This window comes from Carcharhinus amblyrhynchos, chromosome 14 (genome assembly GCF_965287045.1).
Source record: "Carcharhinus amblyrhynchos chromosome 14, sCarAmb.v2.hapA, whole genome shotgun sequence".
Lineage (NCBI taxonomy): Eukaryota > Metazoa > Chordata > Chondrichthyes > Carcharhiniformes > Carcharhinidae > Carcharhinus > Carcharhinus amblyrhynchos.
Genome location: NC_137337.1, coordinates 74,719,271 through 74,737,602, shown reverse-complemented (window position 1 = coordinate 74,737,602; position 18,332 = coordinate 74,719,271). Strand labels below are relative to the sequence as shown.

General features: G+C 41.6%; 1 protein-coding gene across 1 annotated transcript; it reads left to right on the top strand.

Annotated features, from left to right (window-relative positions):
• Positions 1-279: 279 nt before the first annotated feature.
• On the top strand, positions 280-16,452 carry atp6v1d (ATPase H+ transporting V1 subunit D). The gene is made up of 9 exons (XM_080203128.1): positions 280-937; positions 4,748-4,865; positions 5,855-5,934; positions 6,402-6,469; positions 7,006-7,050; positions 9,904-10,007; positions 10,257-10,323; positions 12,811-12,889; positions 14,700-16,452. Exons 1-9 carry the CDS (start codon positions 897-899, stop codon positions 14,830-14,832), a joined length of 735 nt encoding a protein of 244 aa, XP_080059254.1. The 5' UTR covers positions 280-896; the 3' UTR covers positions 14,833-16,452.
• Positions 16,453-18,332: the final 1,880 nt, after the last annotated feature.

Sequence of the window (18,332 nt, the reverse complement as noted above, 5' to 3'; positions counted from 1 at the left end):
GCGTTTCCGTTGCCTTGCCCCCTTCCTGCGCAAGCGCGGTGCCGGTTCCGTTGCACCACACTTCCCTCCTGTGCAGGCGCAGCTCCGGTTCTGTTGCCGGCACACGTCCTTCTTGCACGTGCGCAGGCGCAGTACGTTTCCCTCGCGCGTTCTCCCCCTCCTGCGCAGTGGTTTCTTTTGCCCCGCGCTCCCCTCTTGCGCAAGCGCAGCGGTGTTTTCGTTCCTCTGCTTGCTCCCCTCACAACGGCAAACTCGGGGGCGGATTTTACGTCACTCATTGTTGGAGGGGTGGAGGGAGAGCGGCTGCCAAAATGGCGGCTCGGCCTTAATTTGTGACATTATTTAGGCGCGGAACCGTCCCCACTGTCGCAACAACACATATTCACCGCCTTTTAAAGTGATAGTTCTGCTAGCTTTTCTCAGTGGGGTGCTCTAGGATGATTGGAAATAAGAGGGAGAGGCGGAGATGGCGGTGCGCTGAGGCAGCGAAGCCGTGCGGTCGCCATCTTGGTGAAGGATTCGTGATGGGAACCGCAGAGTTCAGGGAGAGAAAAGAGAGATGAAACTGAATTACCGATGCAAACGACAATCTACCAGGAGTAAACCTGTTCAAAAATAAACTTGGTATCCAAAATAATCGATAGACGCTTCGAGAGGCGGAGGGTCAGGGGTCACGGATCACCTGACTTGGCCAGCAGCTGACCTGAGGAAGACAACCTGGAGGCTCCAGAGTGAAGGCAATAATTAACCGGAGAAAGCAGCCGGACTGGGGCTCTGGCACCGGCTCACGGCCTGTTGAAGGTCACTGGACACTCCTAGTGGGATTTTCTTCCTCTTTTTCACCAGTTGTTGGATTATTTCCCCCACCCCTCCTCCTCCTCCCAGAATAACCAGATATGTCAGGAAAAGAGAGGATTGAGATCTTCCCATCGCGGATGTGAGTATCAGATTATTGATCAAACAATGGCAGGCTCGCCTTCTACTTTTAATACTGTTGACCTGGGAAGCTGATTCCCGGGGTTGTTGGAGAACTAACGGCGCTGGGGTGCAGCGTTTTCAATTTTGGGGCAGGGGAGCCTTGAAGAAAACCGGCCTGATTCCCCTCGAATCGTCCATCTGTCTCTAGATACAGGAACTCGGATTAGAAACTAAAGAGTAATTGCGAGTATCAATCTACTTGTGGGAAATAAAACCTGACGCAGCTATTTCATGCCCAGTTTGCAAAATAATATCCCAAAATGTTGCAATCCACTGAGGCCATCAAACATCGGTATCCTATGAATGGAAATTTTAAAGAGTGGGAGTTGTACGTTAAGAAATATGTAAGAGCTATTTACATTTTAATAAAAATAGTCATCGTATTTGGTATTCTGCATAGTTTTAATAGAAGCCCTTATGTATAACTGATATATGTTCCAGAGACTCGAAATGTTAGCTTCCCCTTTCCACAGATGCTATGTTAGATCTCAGTTTTTCCAACTCTGTTTTTATTTCAGATCTCCAGTATTTTCTTTTACACGTGTACCATGCCTGTAACTGCCAAACAAAACCCAACTTTTTTTTTGTTGTTTTCACAATTTACAACACTTGTTTTAGCATGGTATTAAAATACATGGAATTTTCAGCGCAGAAACAGGCCATTTGCCCCAACTGGTGTTTGTCACTGTTATTTTGCTCCACACAAACCTCCCTTTGCTCTCTCTCCTCAGTGACTGTCTGTATGTTCTTTATCTCCTTTGTCCCGTGCTTACTACAAAAATGCTTGTCTAAAATCTCCCACAAGCCTATTTAGCTTGTTAACTAGAATATAAGAACATAAGAACATAAGAAATAGGAGCAGGAGTAGGCCATCTGGCCCTTCGAGCCTGCCCCGCCATTCAATAAGATCATGGCTGATCTGTCGTGGCTCAGTTCCACTTTCCCGCCCTCTCCCCATAACCCTTAATCCCCTCTCTTATCAAAAACCCATCAACCCGCTTCTTAAAAATATTTAGCGAGGCAGCCTCCACCACTTCAACGGGCAGAGAATTCCAGAGATTCACCACCCTTTGAGTGAAGAAGTTCCTCCTCAACTCCGTTCTGAACTGCCCCCCCTTTATCTTGAGGCTGTGCCCCCTAGTCCTACTGTCTTTTTTGAGCGGGAAGAGTCTTTCCACCTCTATCCTATCCATCCCATTCATCATCTTATACGTCTCAATGAGATCTCCCCTCATTCTTCTAAACTCTAACGAGTACAAGCCTAGTTTATTCAGCCTCTCCTCATAGCTCAACCCCCTCAACTCCGGTATCAGCCTAGTAAACCTCCTCTGCACTCCCTCCAAGGCCAAAATATCCTTGCGCAGGTGCGGCGCCCAAAACTGCACACAGTACTCCAGCTGCGGCCTCACCAATGCCCTATACAGCTGCAGCAAGACCTCCCTACTTTTATATTCAATCCCCCTCGCTATGAAGGCCAGCATCCCATTCGCCTTCCTGACCACCTGCTGCACCTGCAGGCTGGGTTTTTGCGACTCATGCACACTCATGCACAAGAATATGCTTCTTATTGGATCTTGAGCACTCCAAATCAGAATATTGTCATATTAAGGAAGCACTGCGTTTTGCACTTAAAACAAGAAAATACATGGAACACAAGATAGTGTTTGACAATGACCTGAAAAAAACATTTGTTGTTCTTACATTTAAATCCTGAATATCCTATCTGACTTCTCTACAAAGATCAGTGCCCAAAATGATGGGCAACTATCACCTTTTCAAAAGCAAATGGAAACAAATAAATCATAGAATCCCTACAGCGCAGAAAGAGGCCATTGCCCCATCGAGTCTGCACTGACCACAATCCCACCCAACTCCTATCCCCTTAGCCCCCTGTATTTACCTTGCTAGCCCCCCAGACACTAAGTGACAATTTAGCACGGCCAATTAACCTGACATCTTTGGGCTGAGCACCTGGAAGAGACACGGGGGGGGGGGGGGAAATATGCAAATTCCACACACAGTGACCCAACTGGGAATCAACGTCAGGTCCCTGATGCAACAATGCTAACCACTGTGCCACCATGTCGCCCCACATCCTTATGAACGTTTTTAAAGCAGGCTATAGAATGTACCAAGACTTACGGAATGCTGTGCAGTGTGACATGGTAATAACTCAAACATTGTAGCAATATGTGCACTCATCTGATGCAGAATACTTTCTAGAGAATTGTCTGTTTGACATTTGAATTTGGATTTACCCACAGCACTTTGTTTGCATAGTTTCTGTGTTTTGCATTCTGTTCCACTTGGAAAGGTTTGCATTGTTAGATGCACACCCTGAGCATCTTTACCATCTCCTGCACCAAAATTGTTTAAATGGCTGACGTAGAGGAGAATTTCTGAAAAGCATTCTTGTAAAATTATAAAAAGCTCTTTGCATTTTGAGTTAGTCATCATAATAGTTGCAAGGTTCAAACCCCACTGCAAAATATGAGCATGTATCTGATAACATTTCTTCAGAATAACAGGAGTCCTGCATTGTCGAAGTATGTTTCTTAAATGAAACATTAGGTTGGTGCTTGTCTACACGCCCAGGCTGAAGTTCAGAAAAGTGGTGTGGGGTGGGTGGGAGGACTGTCTTGATCTGGCTAATATCTATCATCCAAATACCACCAAAAACAGTTGACTTTCTTGTCTTTACCATATGTAAATTGGCTCTTTAACTGACTGCACTGCAACAATAATTCATTACAAATGAAACTAGTTCCTTTTCTACCAGGTGTCTTCAATGACCTTTCTTAAAAATAGAAAAGCAATTTCAAATAAATATTTTTGTATAAACAAGTGTGCAGGTACTGGCACACTGAGAACTGGTTTGAGGGAGTTTTGTACCCAATAGTAATCAGGGAGCTGAACCAATCTTTGTAGCTGAATTTTCATTCGGTTTGATGCCACTGGCTCTTCGACTCTGTTAGAGATGATGCCAATTTCTCATTTTAGCATTTTGACAAACCCTTCCTTTGTGATTCAATAAAAATGGTAATATTGTAGCACAGTTTTTGAAAATACAAGATATTTTATAGGATAAACATCTGCTTTAGAGAGAATAAAGCCTTTTTGCCCAAACATTTAATAGTTTTGTGTTAGTTTTGGGTTTGCATGATATTCAGGTGTAAATGGATGTTAAGTGCGCGTGTCCTGTGTGCTGGCCCTAAATTCATTGTGATCGAAGCAACTAATGGATGCTTCTGACAAAAGCAAATTATTGCAGATTCTGGAATCTGAAACCAAAAGAGAAAATGCTGGAAAATCTCAGCAGGTCTGGCAACATCTGTAAGGAAAGAAAAGAGCTGACGTTTTGTGTCCAGATGACGCTTTGCCAAAGAATGGACACTTTTGGGTGGAACTTAGAATATAAGGAGGATGAATAATTCCATGAACAGCAACCCAAGGCAGTTTGTTTCTTATTATGCTTTCTACTTAATGTGTGCATTGAAAAAAAAGTCCCCTTCACCTGAAATCTGAATTGCCTTTGCTTAACGTTTCAGTGTGAAAACTAGAGCCAGAATGTTGAAACTCTCTATCACTGGAAGCTTCCCTATTTGGTATAAAAAATGCCCTCTTACAAAGATGCCAGAAACAAACATGAAACTGTAATACTACCGTTGCGCTGAAAAATAAACCCATTTCACCTTCAGTGCAATTAAAACCATCAGTAGGCAGCTAAGGGTATAAATTAATACATGTTTTTTCTTTGTTTTCGCTATAGGGCACAAACTATAATGAAGGCCCGTTTGAAAGGTGCTCAGACTGGTCGCAACTTACTGAAGAAAAAGTCTGATGCCCTTACACTGCGCTTCAGACAAATCCTGAAGAAGATTATAGAGGTGAAACTTATCTTTGAACGACAACAATTACAAGTTTAACTAAACCTTCCTATTTAGCTTTTTCTAGTTCATGTTGTACTTTTAGCTAAGTGAGAACTCTGATCATTCAATACAAGATCCTTTTGGCTTCCAGTCTTAACAACACTTCAGATGTGCCTTATTTTGATTTTGTGCTCTGGGTGCTGGCAAACTGAATCAATCTTCTTTCATAAAGTGGCATGTCAGAGGAATTGGAGATTTCACCCTTAAGCCCAAACTCCACTGAGTTAGCTTGCAAGCTGTTTGACAGATTGCATTCAAATGCTTCAGTTAAAGTGTGTGCACTGTGGGGACACAGTGATTTGCATACCTCTTTATGACCAATGCAGAGTGAAGTTGCTGGAGTCAATCATTCACTTATTCTGTAAACCAAAGCCCAGAAGGAAGAAACAGTAAAACAGGACTGGTCTGAACTGTTTTTGCCTCCTTGATGATGCACATGTTGATTAAATGAGGGCAGGTGTTGGAAAATGAGGGTATCCCCCGCAGATAGTTTAAAGTGTATCTATTAGTTTCACAAGTAGGCTTATGTTACACTGCAATGAAGTTACTGTGAAAATCCCCTAGCAGCCACACCGGCGTCTATTCGGGTACACCGAGGGAGAATTTAGTGTAGCCAATGTGCCTAACTAGCACACCTTTCAGACTGTGGGAGAAAACCGGAGCACCCAGAGGAAACTCAAGCAGACACAGGGAGAACGTGCACATTCCACACAGACAGTGACCTGAGGCTGGGAATCAAACCCATGTCCCTGGTGATGAGATAGCAGTGCTAACCACTGTCCCACCGTGCCACTTGGATTTAGGAAATGCTGTTATATATCTGAAATGATCCAGATATTAAAAAAAAGTTTTGTAGTGAAGCTAAACTAAAATAGCCGCTGAACTCTTGTGTTTCAGTGGGAGTTAACACATCCCGGTTTGCATTAATTTTGATTTTCTTCTCTCAGACTAAGACACTGATGGGTGAAGTCATGAGGGAGGCAGCCTTTTCCTTAGCTGAAGCCAAATTCACAGCTGGAGACTTCAGGTGTGATCATAATTACCAAAGATTTCTTGGCAGATTGACTGCTTTATATATTCCTAACAAAGGTTTTGAGCAACTTGTCTTTGTCATTGGTGTTTGGACACTGTAGATTTGATGATGTGTGGCATCAGTTGTTATGTTGGTGCATAAACTAATTTGTTGTATCCATAACTGCACCAACATCGACAATAGATGTTGAATTATTTTTAATAGTTTATAATTGTGGAATCCATTTGATATTTATCAACCTTGCATGCGTGGGCTCAATCTGAAATGTTTCTGTCCACAGATGTCACTCTTTAGCTCTGTATAACTAATCTAAAATGTTGGGCACTAGTCCATTAACATTCTCCTTTTATCAAATCAGGAACTTATTGCTAAAAATGTCAATTATCAGTTGATTTGAATCAAGAGCACGTGATTCAAGAAGACTAATTCTGTAGTTGATTTAATGCTTCTGTTGTGTGCAGCACCACTGTGATCCAGAATGTGAACAAGGCTCAAGTTAAGGTCCGAGCTAAAAAAGACAATGTAGCAGGTATGTCTCTATGGTGATTTTAATATCTTATTTTCATGTTTGATGGTGTCCTGCACTAGGAAGGAGCACGCTTTTGGGGGAGAAAAGAGGGAAAACTGCGTCATTTAAAAAGAAAAACTTTTGTGCACAGTGGTTAACGCTGCTGCCTCACAGCGCCAGGGAGCTGGGTTCAATTCCAGCCTCAGGTCACTGTCTGTGTGGAGTTTGCATGTTCTTCTCTATCTGTCTGGATTTCCTCTGGGTGCTCTGGTTTCCTCCTATGGTCCAAAAATGTGCAGGTTAGGTGGATTGGCCATGCTCAATATCCTCTTAATGTCCCAAGATGTGTAGGCTAGATGGATTAGTGGGATAAATACATGGGGTTACAGGGTCAGGGTGAGAAAAGAGCCTGGGTAAGGTTAGAGAGAGAGTCGGTTCAGACTCTGAGGTCAAATGGCCTCCTTCTGCATTGTGGGGATTCTAATCTATGATTCTACACTTTGGAATATTAAATATATTTGCTGCGATTACTGACTAAATCTCATCTTTTTCATCAGGTGTTGTGCTACCAGTGTTTGAACATTATCAGGAAGGAGGAGACAGTGAGTAGAAATCGCCACTTTTACTGTTCCATTGCCAAGAGGATAGATAAAAGTCAAACAATATTTCTATAACTGCATTATTGATGTGGGTAGTTTTCCATAGAAAACTGAAATGTATGTGTTACACCACAGGAAGAATAGTAGACCCGGACTTTGTTGGAGCGCAATCTTAAACAATGTGTGTTGTAAATTAGATTTGCCCTTGCATAATTAAATTTTTATATTTCTGATGTTGCAAGTTGCTGGAAACTTAGCTGATAATGGTGCAGAGGGGGGAAACGGGTAACCTGGAATCAGAATGAAGAGGGAAAGCCAGTATATATCCCCTTAACTGATCAGATTGAAATAATAGTGAAAAGATTGCAAAAGAAGTGAGAGTTAGGGTGGATGAATACAGTGCCACATTAGGTGCAGAAAGAAAGATTGGATTAGAGTCAAGACAAAGAGTAAAGAAAAGGTTAATTTTAAATTTGACAATTTAAAAAAAACCTCAACAATTAATACCCATTGGAATGAGATGCCACACTTGTATTTATGAATTTTCAGAGGGGTTAATCTAGTAGTAATAACCGCTTGTTAAAAGGGTGATTAGACTTGCCAGCCTGTAGCCTCACACCAATCAATGTATTTTGGCAATGAAGTAGACACTCAGTTGCTGTTTTCACAAAGCTGATCCTGGTGTGATACAACAGGGACAGTAACTTCTGAATATCCACATTCAGTCCACTACTTGAAGTTGTTGTACATAAAAGTTCAATTAGTCTTATTTTAACGTGAAATTCTAATCCATTTCATGATTTTTGAATTTGATCGTGTAATGGTGGCACGGTAGCACAGTGGTTAGCACTGCTGCCTCAGTGCCAGGGACCTGGGGGTTTAATTCCAGCCTTGGGTGACTGTCTGTGTTGATTTTTCCCTTGTCTGCGTGGGTTTCCTCCGGTTCTCCAGTTTCCTCCCACAGTCCAAAGATGTGCAGGTTAGGTGAATTGGCCATGCTAAATTGCACCTTAGTAACAAGGAGATTAGCAGCGTTACGGGGATAGGGCCTGGGTGGGATTGTTGATGGTGCAGGCTCAATGGGCTGAATGGCCTCTTTCTACGCTGTAGGGATTCTATGTATGATGATCAAACTTGAACAATAATTGGACAGGGAGCAGGCCACAGGAGAGATTGGTGTTGATTACCAAATAAATAACAATATGCTTTAAAACGCTGAATAAAGACCTCATTGGCTGTGGTAAGGAGCTTTTGCATAATGTTCCCAAGGCCGGATGGTATCTACAGGGTCAGAATTTGCTCTTTGCTGCCCAAGATATTCTGGTCCTGTACACAACAATGTGAAATCTTCTGTACTGTGTGCATCAGATTTTTCAATGGGTCTGCAGCATGAAAAGTCCACCCATTATATTTTTCTCATTGCTGAGCTAAGTTTCTGTTCAATGGAGCAATGCTGAACCCTCAGACAGAGAAAGCCATTGTAAAGTGGAGAAGGATGGCAACATCCACATTGCTCATAACAAAAAAAAAACAGAATGAGTTGGAGACAGCAGCTTTAATTAGAGAACTTGATGTTTGCAATTCTTCATTCTGGTTGAACCAAGGCTCTAGCATTTAAACCTGTATAAACCATTTATCAATACTTTGAAGTTCAGTTTGATGACTGGGAAACTCCTCTGTTGCTGCAATGAGTAAATACAACTGGCTCCATACACTGGTATTGGTAGAAAAGTGCAGCCGCATGAATCTAGCAGAGGACCACCGTTTTCTGCTTTGGACTTGTGCTTCTCCACGGAAGACTTTGGCATTTTTAGCAGTTATCTTTGCTACCCTGCTGCCATTGACCTGCTTCCCCCGAACTTCTCTGTCTTCTTCCTACCCTTCCTTTTCTCTAACCTCTCTCTGCTCTCCATCCAACTTGCATGTTTAGGACACCCGACATTGCTCCTTGATTACTAATGCAGAGTGTCCACATTTTACCTTCAAGTTCTCTGGAGTCCTGGTATGTATTGAATTATAGTAGAGTCACTGTGACTCTACCCCCATTACCTGCCTCTCATCTCTTTACTCACTTGTTCACCTCTTCGTTAACAAATGTTTTTTTTCTTTTTTATGTGTTGCATCCATTTTCGAACAATCTGTTCCATCTTTGATTGGGTACATATTAATTTGCATATTTTTTGCATTCCTTTAACTTTTACAAAGCTGAGGCATGGTGTAAGAGTTAACGTAATTGAAAACTTACAGAAAACATACAAAAGTGAAGATCAGCTGGAATCGTAGAATCCCCACAGTACAGAAGAAGGCCATTTGGTCCATCGAGCCTGCACTGACAACAATCCCACCCTATCCCCGTAACCTTATGTATTTAACCTGCTAATCCTCCTGAAACTAGGGGCAAATTATCATGGCCAATCAACATAACCCACACTTTTTTGACTGGGGGAGGAGGCTGGAGCACATGGAGGAAACCCACGCTGACACAGGGAGAACGTGCAAACTCCACATAGTAACCCAAGCCAGGAATTGAACCCTGGTCCCAGGTGCTGTGAGGCAGCAGTACTAACCACTGTGCCACCATTATGGAAAGAATGATAATTAGAAAGCAAGGTAGAGAGCCACAGAGAATTGGAAAGGGAGAACACAATTAGTGGGAAAGGAGTGTTAATAAAATAAAACTGGAATCTTACCTTTCTGAGCAATGTCCAGTCATTATAGAACACTATCCTCTGACTCAATGTGAATGATACAAGAGATGCACTATTAAACCATTACTTAGAGAGTTGGTTATCACCTAAATGATCTGATGTGACCCTGTGTATATATTTCTTTCCCTTTACACACTTTATTTATTAGGTTATGAGCTGACTGGCTTGGCCAGAGGTGGGGAACAGCTGGCTAAACTCAAGAGGAATTATGCAAAAGCAGTGGAGCTTCTGGTTGAACTGGCATCACTCCAGGTAAGAGGTGGAGAAAGATAAGATCGTGCAAAAAACATGCTTTAAGCTATTGAAGTGCAATTTAATAAATAGATTAATTTATCAGAAAGATGCATCACAAATGTTGATCCAGTGCTGGAGGAAAATGCCAAAATCTTGGACAGCTGTTGTCCTGATTTACGGAGATTGATTTTTAACACAAAATGGAAAAATATTGAGAATGTTCTCACCAATTGCAGCACTAAACCTATAACCTTGTGCTGATTTCAGACTTCCTTTGTGACACTGGATGAAGCCATTAAAATTACCAATAGGCGAGTAAATGCAATCGAACATGGTAGGTAATTTATTTTTCTCCTGCTTTGAATTTGAAGTCCAGTTGAACAGAGGGGTGGGTCATTTGACCCGCTCAAGCATATTCTGACATTCAGTGAGAACTTGGCTGATCTAAGACCTAATTCCATAAACTCACACTTTTCCTTATAATCCTCCAACAAAAATCCAAATTGGTTAATGAAAGTCTATCAATTCCATTTAAAATTGACAATTGACCCAATATCAATTACCATTTAAACTTCAATCAAATCACTCTTTTTAACTGTCTAAATTCCAGAGAATACAACAAGTTTGTGATCTTTCATTGTAATTTACCCAAATTCCAAGGGTTATCACTCTGATAAAAAATATGCTGCATTCTGCCCACAGCCAGTGTCTCCTACCTAATATGCGACTTCCTGCTTGCCTATATCAAGATCCATGTGCCACAGTTATGGCCTTTCACTTGATCTATTATTTCTTTAATTTTATGCTTTTGTTAGAAAATAATATTCATAAATTCTTAAACTTCCAGCGAGTCCCACTGGAAACTATCTTTTTATGAATGGGATGTAAAGATGGGATTGGACATGACTGTGATACTCCAGGGTCAAACTGCCTGTTGACAGTATCCCAATTTTCACAGCACGGTGATTTGCTGAAAAGTTGCCATTTTGCAGTCAGTGCAAATTATTACAAAGCTAAGTGGAAGACAGGAAAAAGAACTCTTGGAGACGGTGGTGTAATGGTACTGTCATCGGATTAGTAACCCAGAGGCCAGACTAATGTTCTTGGGACACGGGTTCAATTTCCAATCATGACAGCGAGAAGAATTTAATAATTTTGGGGTGGCACAGTGGTTAGCACCACTGCCGCATAGTGCCAGGATCCCAGGTTCAATTCTGGCCTCGGGTCACGGTCTGTGTGGAATTTGCATATTCTCCCCACGTCTACATGGGTTTCTTCCGGGTGTTCCAATTTCCTCCCACAGTCGAAAGATGTGCGGGTTAGGTGAATTGGCCATGCTAAGTTGACCCTAGTGTCGTGGGATTAGCAAGGTAAATATGTGGCGTTACAGGAATAGGGTGAGATTGTGGTTGGTGCACACTTGATGGACCGAATGACCGCCTTCTGTACTGTAGGGATTCTATGAAGGTTTTGGTCAGACGATGTCTTTGCTTGCTAGATACCTAATATAGATTCATAGAATCTATATTCATAGCGGCATTGTGGCACAGTGGTTACAGAAGTTCTTGGGGGATTTGCTGGGAACTTTTAGAAAAGAGTGCTTGGAATGCGGTAATTCTTGGGAAATCATGGATTTCAAGCAGCATATGACCATATGGAATATGCACACATCAGTTATCCGCAATATTAAGACTGTCTCCAGATTTCTACATCTAAGTTCTACTGATTCGAATAAAATGATCAAAATCGCAATTTTTACACCCTATCAGCGAAGTATTGAAAGCATTTCCCTCACAAATAATTACCCATTTCCTGTTGGTACAACTAATATTAATAGCTTATTGTTTTTGCATGTACACATCATCTGTCTTGGCTTCAATTATTTATCCAATTTCCCTAACAATCTCTTCTGATAAATCATTCCATAACCCACCAATTCTATAAAGATTCCTTTTGAGCTTCCTCTTTATGTATTGATGGCTTTAAACTCACAAACCCTTAATCATTGATTTCTCAACTAGAATAACTGGTCTATCAAAACCACATGCTGAATGTGGGTACAATGGTATCACTGGAGAGACAAATTGCTGTATGTCTTAGGGAAAGTGTGGTTTTAAATGTGGCTGCTTCGTAACAGAATCAAGGGATCAATTGGATGTTTCATGTTTCAGGGCTGGATTTTCTCAATTCTACATTCAATAATGATGTAGAACAGGGTATAGATAGTATCATCTGTAGTAAATTGTGCAGTAAAATCAGAGCTTTGGGGTAAAAAGATTGGGGAAGTGAGTGGAAGATTGCAAAATATCTTTCAATGTGTGCTGTTTGCAGCTACAGATGTACCATAATAATTTGCATTGATATAATACTTTTAGCATAGTAAATAAATTGTTGAATTTTAGTTACGGACCACAACAGGAATATGTGAAAGTTAAAGGGAGAGATTGAGGTATTATTCACTGCAGTTTAAAGGATCGAGAGCTATGTCGAAAGTGAATATAAATGCAGATTACCTGATCAATGGAATGGACTATTATTCTGTAATACACAGCTTTCTCAGGGTTAACTACTTAGCAGTTTCTATCAATAATAGGATGCAAGAAAATTGCGGCTGTTGGAAGTGGAAAATACATTGTTATCTTATATAAAATTTACTTGCCTGGATGAAAGAAATACAAAAGGCTACATTCCAAAAAACTTCAGGGAAAACTTGTGCCCATTCAAAACCAATACAGATAGCTTTGTGGTGGAGACATATAGTTCTCATTTATGTTAATTTGCCTGCTTGACCACCGCTAATCACTGTCCCATTTTAATTAAGTGATAATTCCTCGGATTGAGCGCACATTGTCCTATATCATAACGGAGTTGGATGAGCGAGAAAGGGAGGAATTTTACAGGTAAGTGATGTGGAAGTTTTTTTTTATATATTGTAGAGCAAACTATTTTCCAAAATTGGAATAGAGTAAGAACATCAGAACTAGGAGCAGGAGTAGGCTATCTAGCCCTTCGAGCCTGCCCCACCATTCAATAAGATCATGGCTGATCTGAAGTGGATCAGTTCCACTTTCCCGCTTTCTCCCCATAACCCTTAATTCCCTTGTCCATCAAAACCCTTTCTACCTGTGACTTAAATATATTCAGCGAGGTGGCCTCCATCACTTCAAGGGGCAGAGAATTCCAGAGATTCACCACCCTTTGAGTGAAGAAGATCCTCCTCAACTCTGATCTAAACTGCACCCCCCCCCCCCCCCCCCGCTTATCTTGAGGCTGTGCCTTCTAGTCCTGCTATCCTTTCTAAGCGGGAAGAATCTTTCTACCTCTACCCTGTCCACCCCTTTCATTATCTTAAACGTCTCTATAAGATCCCCCCTCGTCCTTCTAAACTCCAACGAGTACAGACCCAGTCTATTTAGTCTCTCTTCATAGTCCAACCCCCTCATCTCCGGTATCAGCCTAGTGAACCACCTCTGCACTACCTCCAAGGCCAATATATCCTTGCGCAAATGCAACGACCAAAACTGCACACACTACTCAGCTGCAGCCTCACCAGTGCCCTGTACAGTTGCAGCAAGACCTCCCTACTTTTATATTCTATCCCCCTCGCTATAAAGGCCAGCATTCCTGTCGCCGCCTTGATCACTTGCTGCACCTGCAGACTGGGTTTTTGCGACTTGTGCACAAGGACCCCCAGGTCCCTTTGCACTGTAGCATGCTGAGTATCTTCACTAGAGATCTGAGCATGTGTGTGGTACATGTACACAAAGCTGTTTCATGAATGAATGCAATACACTCATTTACTGTCAAAAAATGCAACCAAAATAAAACTGAAGTTAAAGCTACTTTTTAGCTTTGCTCTTGTGAAATGCTAGTATTTCAGTGTATTTCAGGACAAATTCATATTTCTTCTGTCCATTGAAATACTTGGTAAGGTTTTCTCTCCATGGTCTTCCACGGCAGTGCACAATGAATTGCAATCAATGGTCACAGTGATTTTAAAAAGTGATACGAGGTAGAACAAAAATAACATGGAAATAAATCCATTCCATCTCCAGGCTGACTGGTGGGGGAAAATATTTTGGGATACCTAAAATAGATTCATAGAATCTATATTCATAGTGGCACAGTCATTAGCACTGCTGCCTCAGTGTCAGGGACTGGGGTTTGACTCCCAACTTGAGTCACTGCCTGTCTGGAGTTTGCATGTCCTCCCCGTGTCTGTGTGGGTTTCCTCCAGGTGCTCTGGTTTCCTCCCACACTCCAAAGATGTGCAGGTTAGGTGCATTGGCCATGCTAAATTGCCCCTCAGTGTCCTGGCATACATAGGTTAGAGGGATTAGTGGGGTAAATTTGTGGGGTTAAGGGGATAGGGCCTGGGTGGGAATGTTGTCGGTGCAGACTCTGGGCCAACTGGCCGCTTCCTACACCGTAGGGATTCTGCTATAAACGTTACAGTGCAGAAGGAGGCCATTTGGCCCATCAAGCCTGTCCTGACCAGAATCCCACCTAGGCTGTATCCCTCTAACCCCACTTATTTCCCCATGTCCCCCTGTCACAGATTATTAGTGGATTTTTGCAGTAACTTTATTGCAGTGTTAATGTAAGCCTACTCGTGACAAATAAATAAACATTACTTTTATTGGTAATCCTTAAATTGTTATGGCAGCATTGAACATATTGAAGAAATGGCCAATTTCTTCACATCTACAGGTTGAAGAAGATTCAGGAAAAGAAAAAGCAGTTAAAAGAGAAGAAAGAGCAAGAGTCTCAAATACTATCACATGGCAATGCACCTGCCAACCTGCTTGAAGAAGAAAAGGATGAGGACCTGCTGTTTGACTAATGTTACTATGTGGCTTTGGTAGCCTGTTATTCATTGAAGCAGCAAGCATTTTGAGCTCGACTATTAACACTTGCGATGTATTTGTATATTTGTCATATTTAACGCAAGTTGTTTGACCTGCCGCCCCAGGTAATTGTCAGGCAAATGGTGTGTTGTTCAGGGTTTTTCTTATTTTACACGTAAACAGTTGATTTCCCGCGTGTTGTCATCAGTATCTGTGGGGTCATGGATGTTTTCCAATTACCTGATTATTGACTGTGTTGAGAAGAATTGTTTGGAGCTAACAAAATACACTCCCTTGCACATTGTGAGCTTGTACAAGATGGAATCTTTGGAATCAATGAATGAATAGTTTGAAAATTACATTAGAAGTTTGTGTTTGAATACCCACTTAATATTAAACATTAGTTAAAATTAGCTAGGACAATACGCAACTTCCACCGTTCAGTATAATTCATTCCTCTCCAGCATAATTGTATACTGCAGTTGATTTTCTTTTATGCAGCCATTAAGTAGCAAGTCTGCTTTGTAAGCCTTCTATTTGTGTTCTCTTTGCCAAAATGCATTAACTTGCCTGGTCCTTGGAAAGGGTTAAGTCTGGATATTGTTTAGCTAATATGACACGGTTTAGTGAGAAGGTCCCCTGTGAAATCAGTCAACTCCAAGAACAATAGCCCTCCCAAACTCTCATCAGTTGATTATTCGATCAGTGGGAAGAAGAAGGTTTGAAAACCAGCATCCCAGCTAAACGATCTTTCCTCATCTATGACTTAAAATGCACTCAATGCCGATTAGGGTTCTCTGGCTCAGCAATGGGGTGTTCAGATTGGCAGGATCTTCAGTGCCTATCAATGGTGCACCCCCACTGTCGGTTTCTTGTTGTCAATGGATGTGTTCAATGGGAAACCCCGTTGACAATGGTGGAAACAGAAGTTCCTGCCTAACGGGGAGCTGTTTCCGCTGCTGTAAAATACACCACAGGTTCTGTGAAAAATCCCACCTGGGATCTGCCTGAACATGTTCAGTCTAAGTTCATGATCACGTTGTTGTTGTGTCCTGCTCCTGTCATTAGTTTTCTTCCTAGTGGCCCAAGAGTTGTCACAAATTAAAAACAAAATGCTGGAAATCTGAAAAAAGAACAAAAAGTTCAGGAAAAGCTCAGCCGGTCTGGCAGCATCTGTGGAGAGAGAAACCGAGTTAATGTTTTGACCCCAAATATCTTCTGAAGGTATGTGAAATCAAAAGGTTAACTTGGTTTCTCTGTCTCTGACGAAGTTATTTTGGACTCAAAACAGTAGCCCCGTTTCTCTCTCTCTGGTAGCTGCTACCAGACCTGTTCAGGGTTTGATCCAATCCTGATTACAAAAGCAGTGAAACTAAGTTTTGTTCAGACTTACGGCCAGAAAGAGGCAAAAGATGTGTTGAGGAATCTATCACAAACCTGGAGACAATGCAATTGACTATAGTCTTAAAGTTGGATGAGCAATGATAAGTGACCTCTTTTAGACACTGTCATGAGTGCTGCGCTGCTGTACTTCTGTATTCTATCCTTGCATAGTTGTGATTTGAAACTTATTTGCATGGAGTAATCTATTGAAATAAATATAGTTTTCTGCTGTACTCGTGTGGCTATTGTAGAATCTTCATGGGACTGTAGCCTCTAATGTTTTTAAAATTAAACAGATTTGGGCATGAGGTACAAATCTCAAGCAAAATACAAAATTTGACATGACTTACGGCAATTGAAGGCTTATTTACAGAGTCTTTGGGCTGAAAGGTGAGGTTCTGGCTGATAAGGAATGAATTGCTATCTGTTCAACAATAAATCATGAAAAGTGCTTTTCTTTTTGGAAGCCCTTGTTAATTAGCAACCAACCCAACCCTCCCTGAAAATCTACAAGCCACACAATTTCAACATGGAGGTAGATCACAATTTGTCCATTATGAAGAAAAGGTAAGAATTCTGTTTATGATAAACATGAACAATCCTTTTCATTTATGGATGGCATAGTTCTCAAAGGTAAAACCTCAAAGCTAATGATGGCTTGCAGGGCCTAGTCTTCAGTAAAAATGTTTTTTGAAAGAATTTATAAACAATTCTGGTTATAATGTTGCAGCATTCTGTTGGGGGAGGGGGTGGAAGAGTTTAGATGAGTTCATGTTGTGGAGATGCTGGTGTTGGACTGGGATAAACCCAGTAAGAAGTCTCACAACACCAGGTTAAAGTCCAACAGGTATAAATAAACCTGTTGGATTTTAAGCTGGTGTTGTGAGACTCCTTACAATGTTCACAGTATCAATGTTATGTTAATAAATGTATCTCTGAAAGTAGAAAGGCATGTTAGTAAGGTGATGAAAAAGGCACATGGGAAACTTGCCTTATCAGTCGAGGCACAGACTACAAAAGCAGGGAAGTCACGTTGGAGTTGTATAGGACTTTGGTGAGGCCACAGCTGGGAGTATTGTGTGTGGCTCCGGTTGCCACATTACAGGAACAAGGTGATTGCACTGGAGGGGGTGCAGAGGAGATTCCCAAGGGTGCTGCCTGGGATGGAACGTTTAAGTTACAAAGAGAGGTTGGTTAGGCTTGGGTTTTTGTTGGAGCAAAGAAAACTGAGGGGTGAGCTGATCGAGGTGTACAAGATTGAGAGACATGGACAGAATAGATAAGGAGCAGCTGTTTCCCTTAGTTGAAGGGGCAGTCAGGAGGAAACGTAGGTTACAGGTGAGGGGCAGGAGATTTAGGGGATATGTGGGGGAAAAAAAGTCTTTCAACCAGAGGGTGGTGATGGTCTGGAATGCGCTGCCTGGGAGGGTGGTAGAGGCATGTTACCGCATAGCCTTTAAGAAGTATCTGGATGAGCACTTAGCCCTGAGTGTTATGATGTGCTATGGACCAAGTGCTGACAGATGGGATTAGGTGGGAGTTTGGGTGTTTCTACCTGTATGATTCTATAATTGGGAAAATACAAGAGTGAAAAAGGATGTGTCCCAAGTTATTCAAGTTAGGAACACAACAGCTACAGTTCAATTTTATCACAACGTGAAAACCATGGAACGTAAACAGTAGGATACACAAAATATGCTATCAGCTGGAATTATGTTACTTGTATGTGGAGGTTTAATTGAAGTGTTAATCGTAAGCTGCTGATGTGCGTAATAAGTGATAAAAAACCTATAACCTGCCTAGGTTTATTAGACGAGTACCCCAGAATGGGTGGGTTAACTTATGAGGAAAGGTTGGCCATTCAACTGCCAGGAAGTGTCAACATTACTTTAACAAATTACCTGAATTTAATAAATGGAAAAGCATGTAGGTGCAGCAAGTGATAAAGAAGGCAAATGGTATGTTGACCTTCATAGCAAGATGATTCAAATACAGGAACAGAAATGTCTTGCTGCAATTATACAGGGCCTTGATGAGGCCTCACCTGGCATATTGCATGAGAATATTGCTGCAAAATATTTAACTGTATCTCCCTTTTTTATTCTTCATAAAC

What these genes read in the sequence shown, in the direction of transcription:
- atp6v1d (XM_080203128.1), top strand. Translation starts at nt 897, where the DNA reads ATGTCAGGAAAAGAGAGGATTGAGATCTTCCCATCGCGGAT. An exon ending in GAGATCTTCCCATCGCGGAT is followed by an intron (nt 938 to 4,747) that starts GTGAGTATCAGA and finishes TTTTCGCTATAG; the next exon opens with GGCACAAACTATAATGAAGG. An exon ending in TTGAACTGGCATCACTCCAG is followed by an intron (nt 10,008 to 10,256) that starts GTAAGAGGTGGA and finishes TGCTGATTTCAG; the next exon opens with ACTTCCTTTGTGACACTGGA.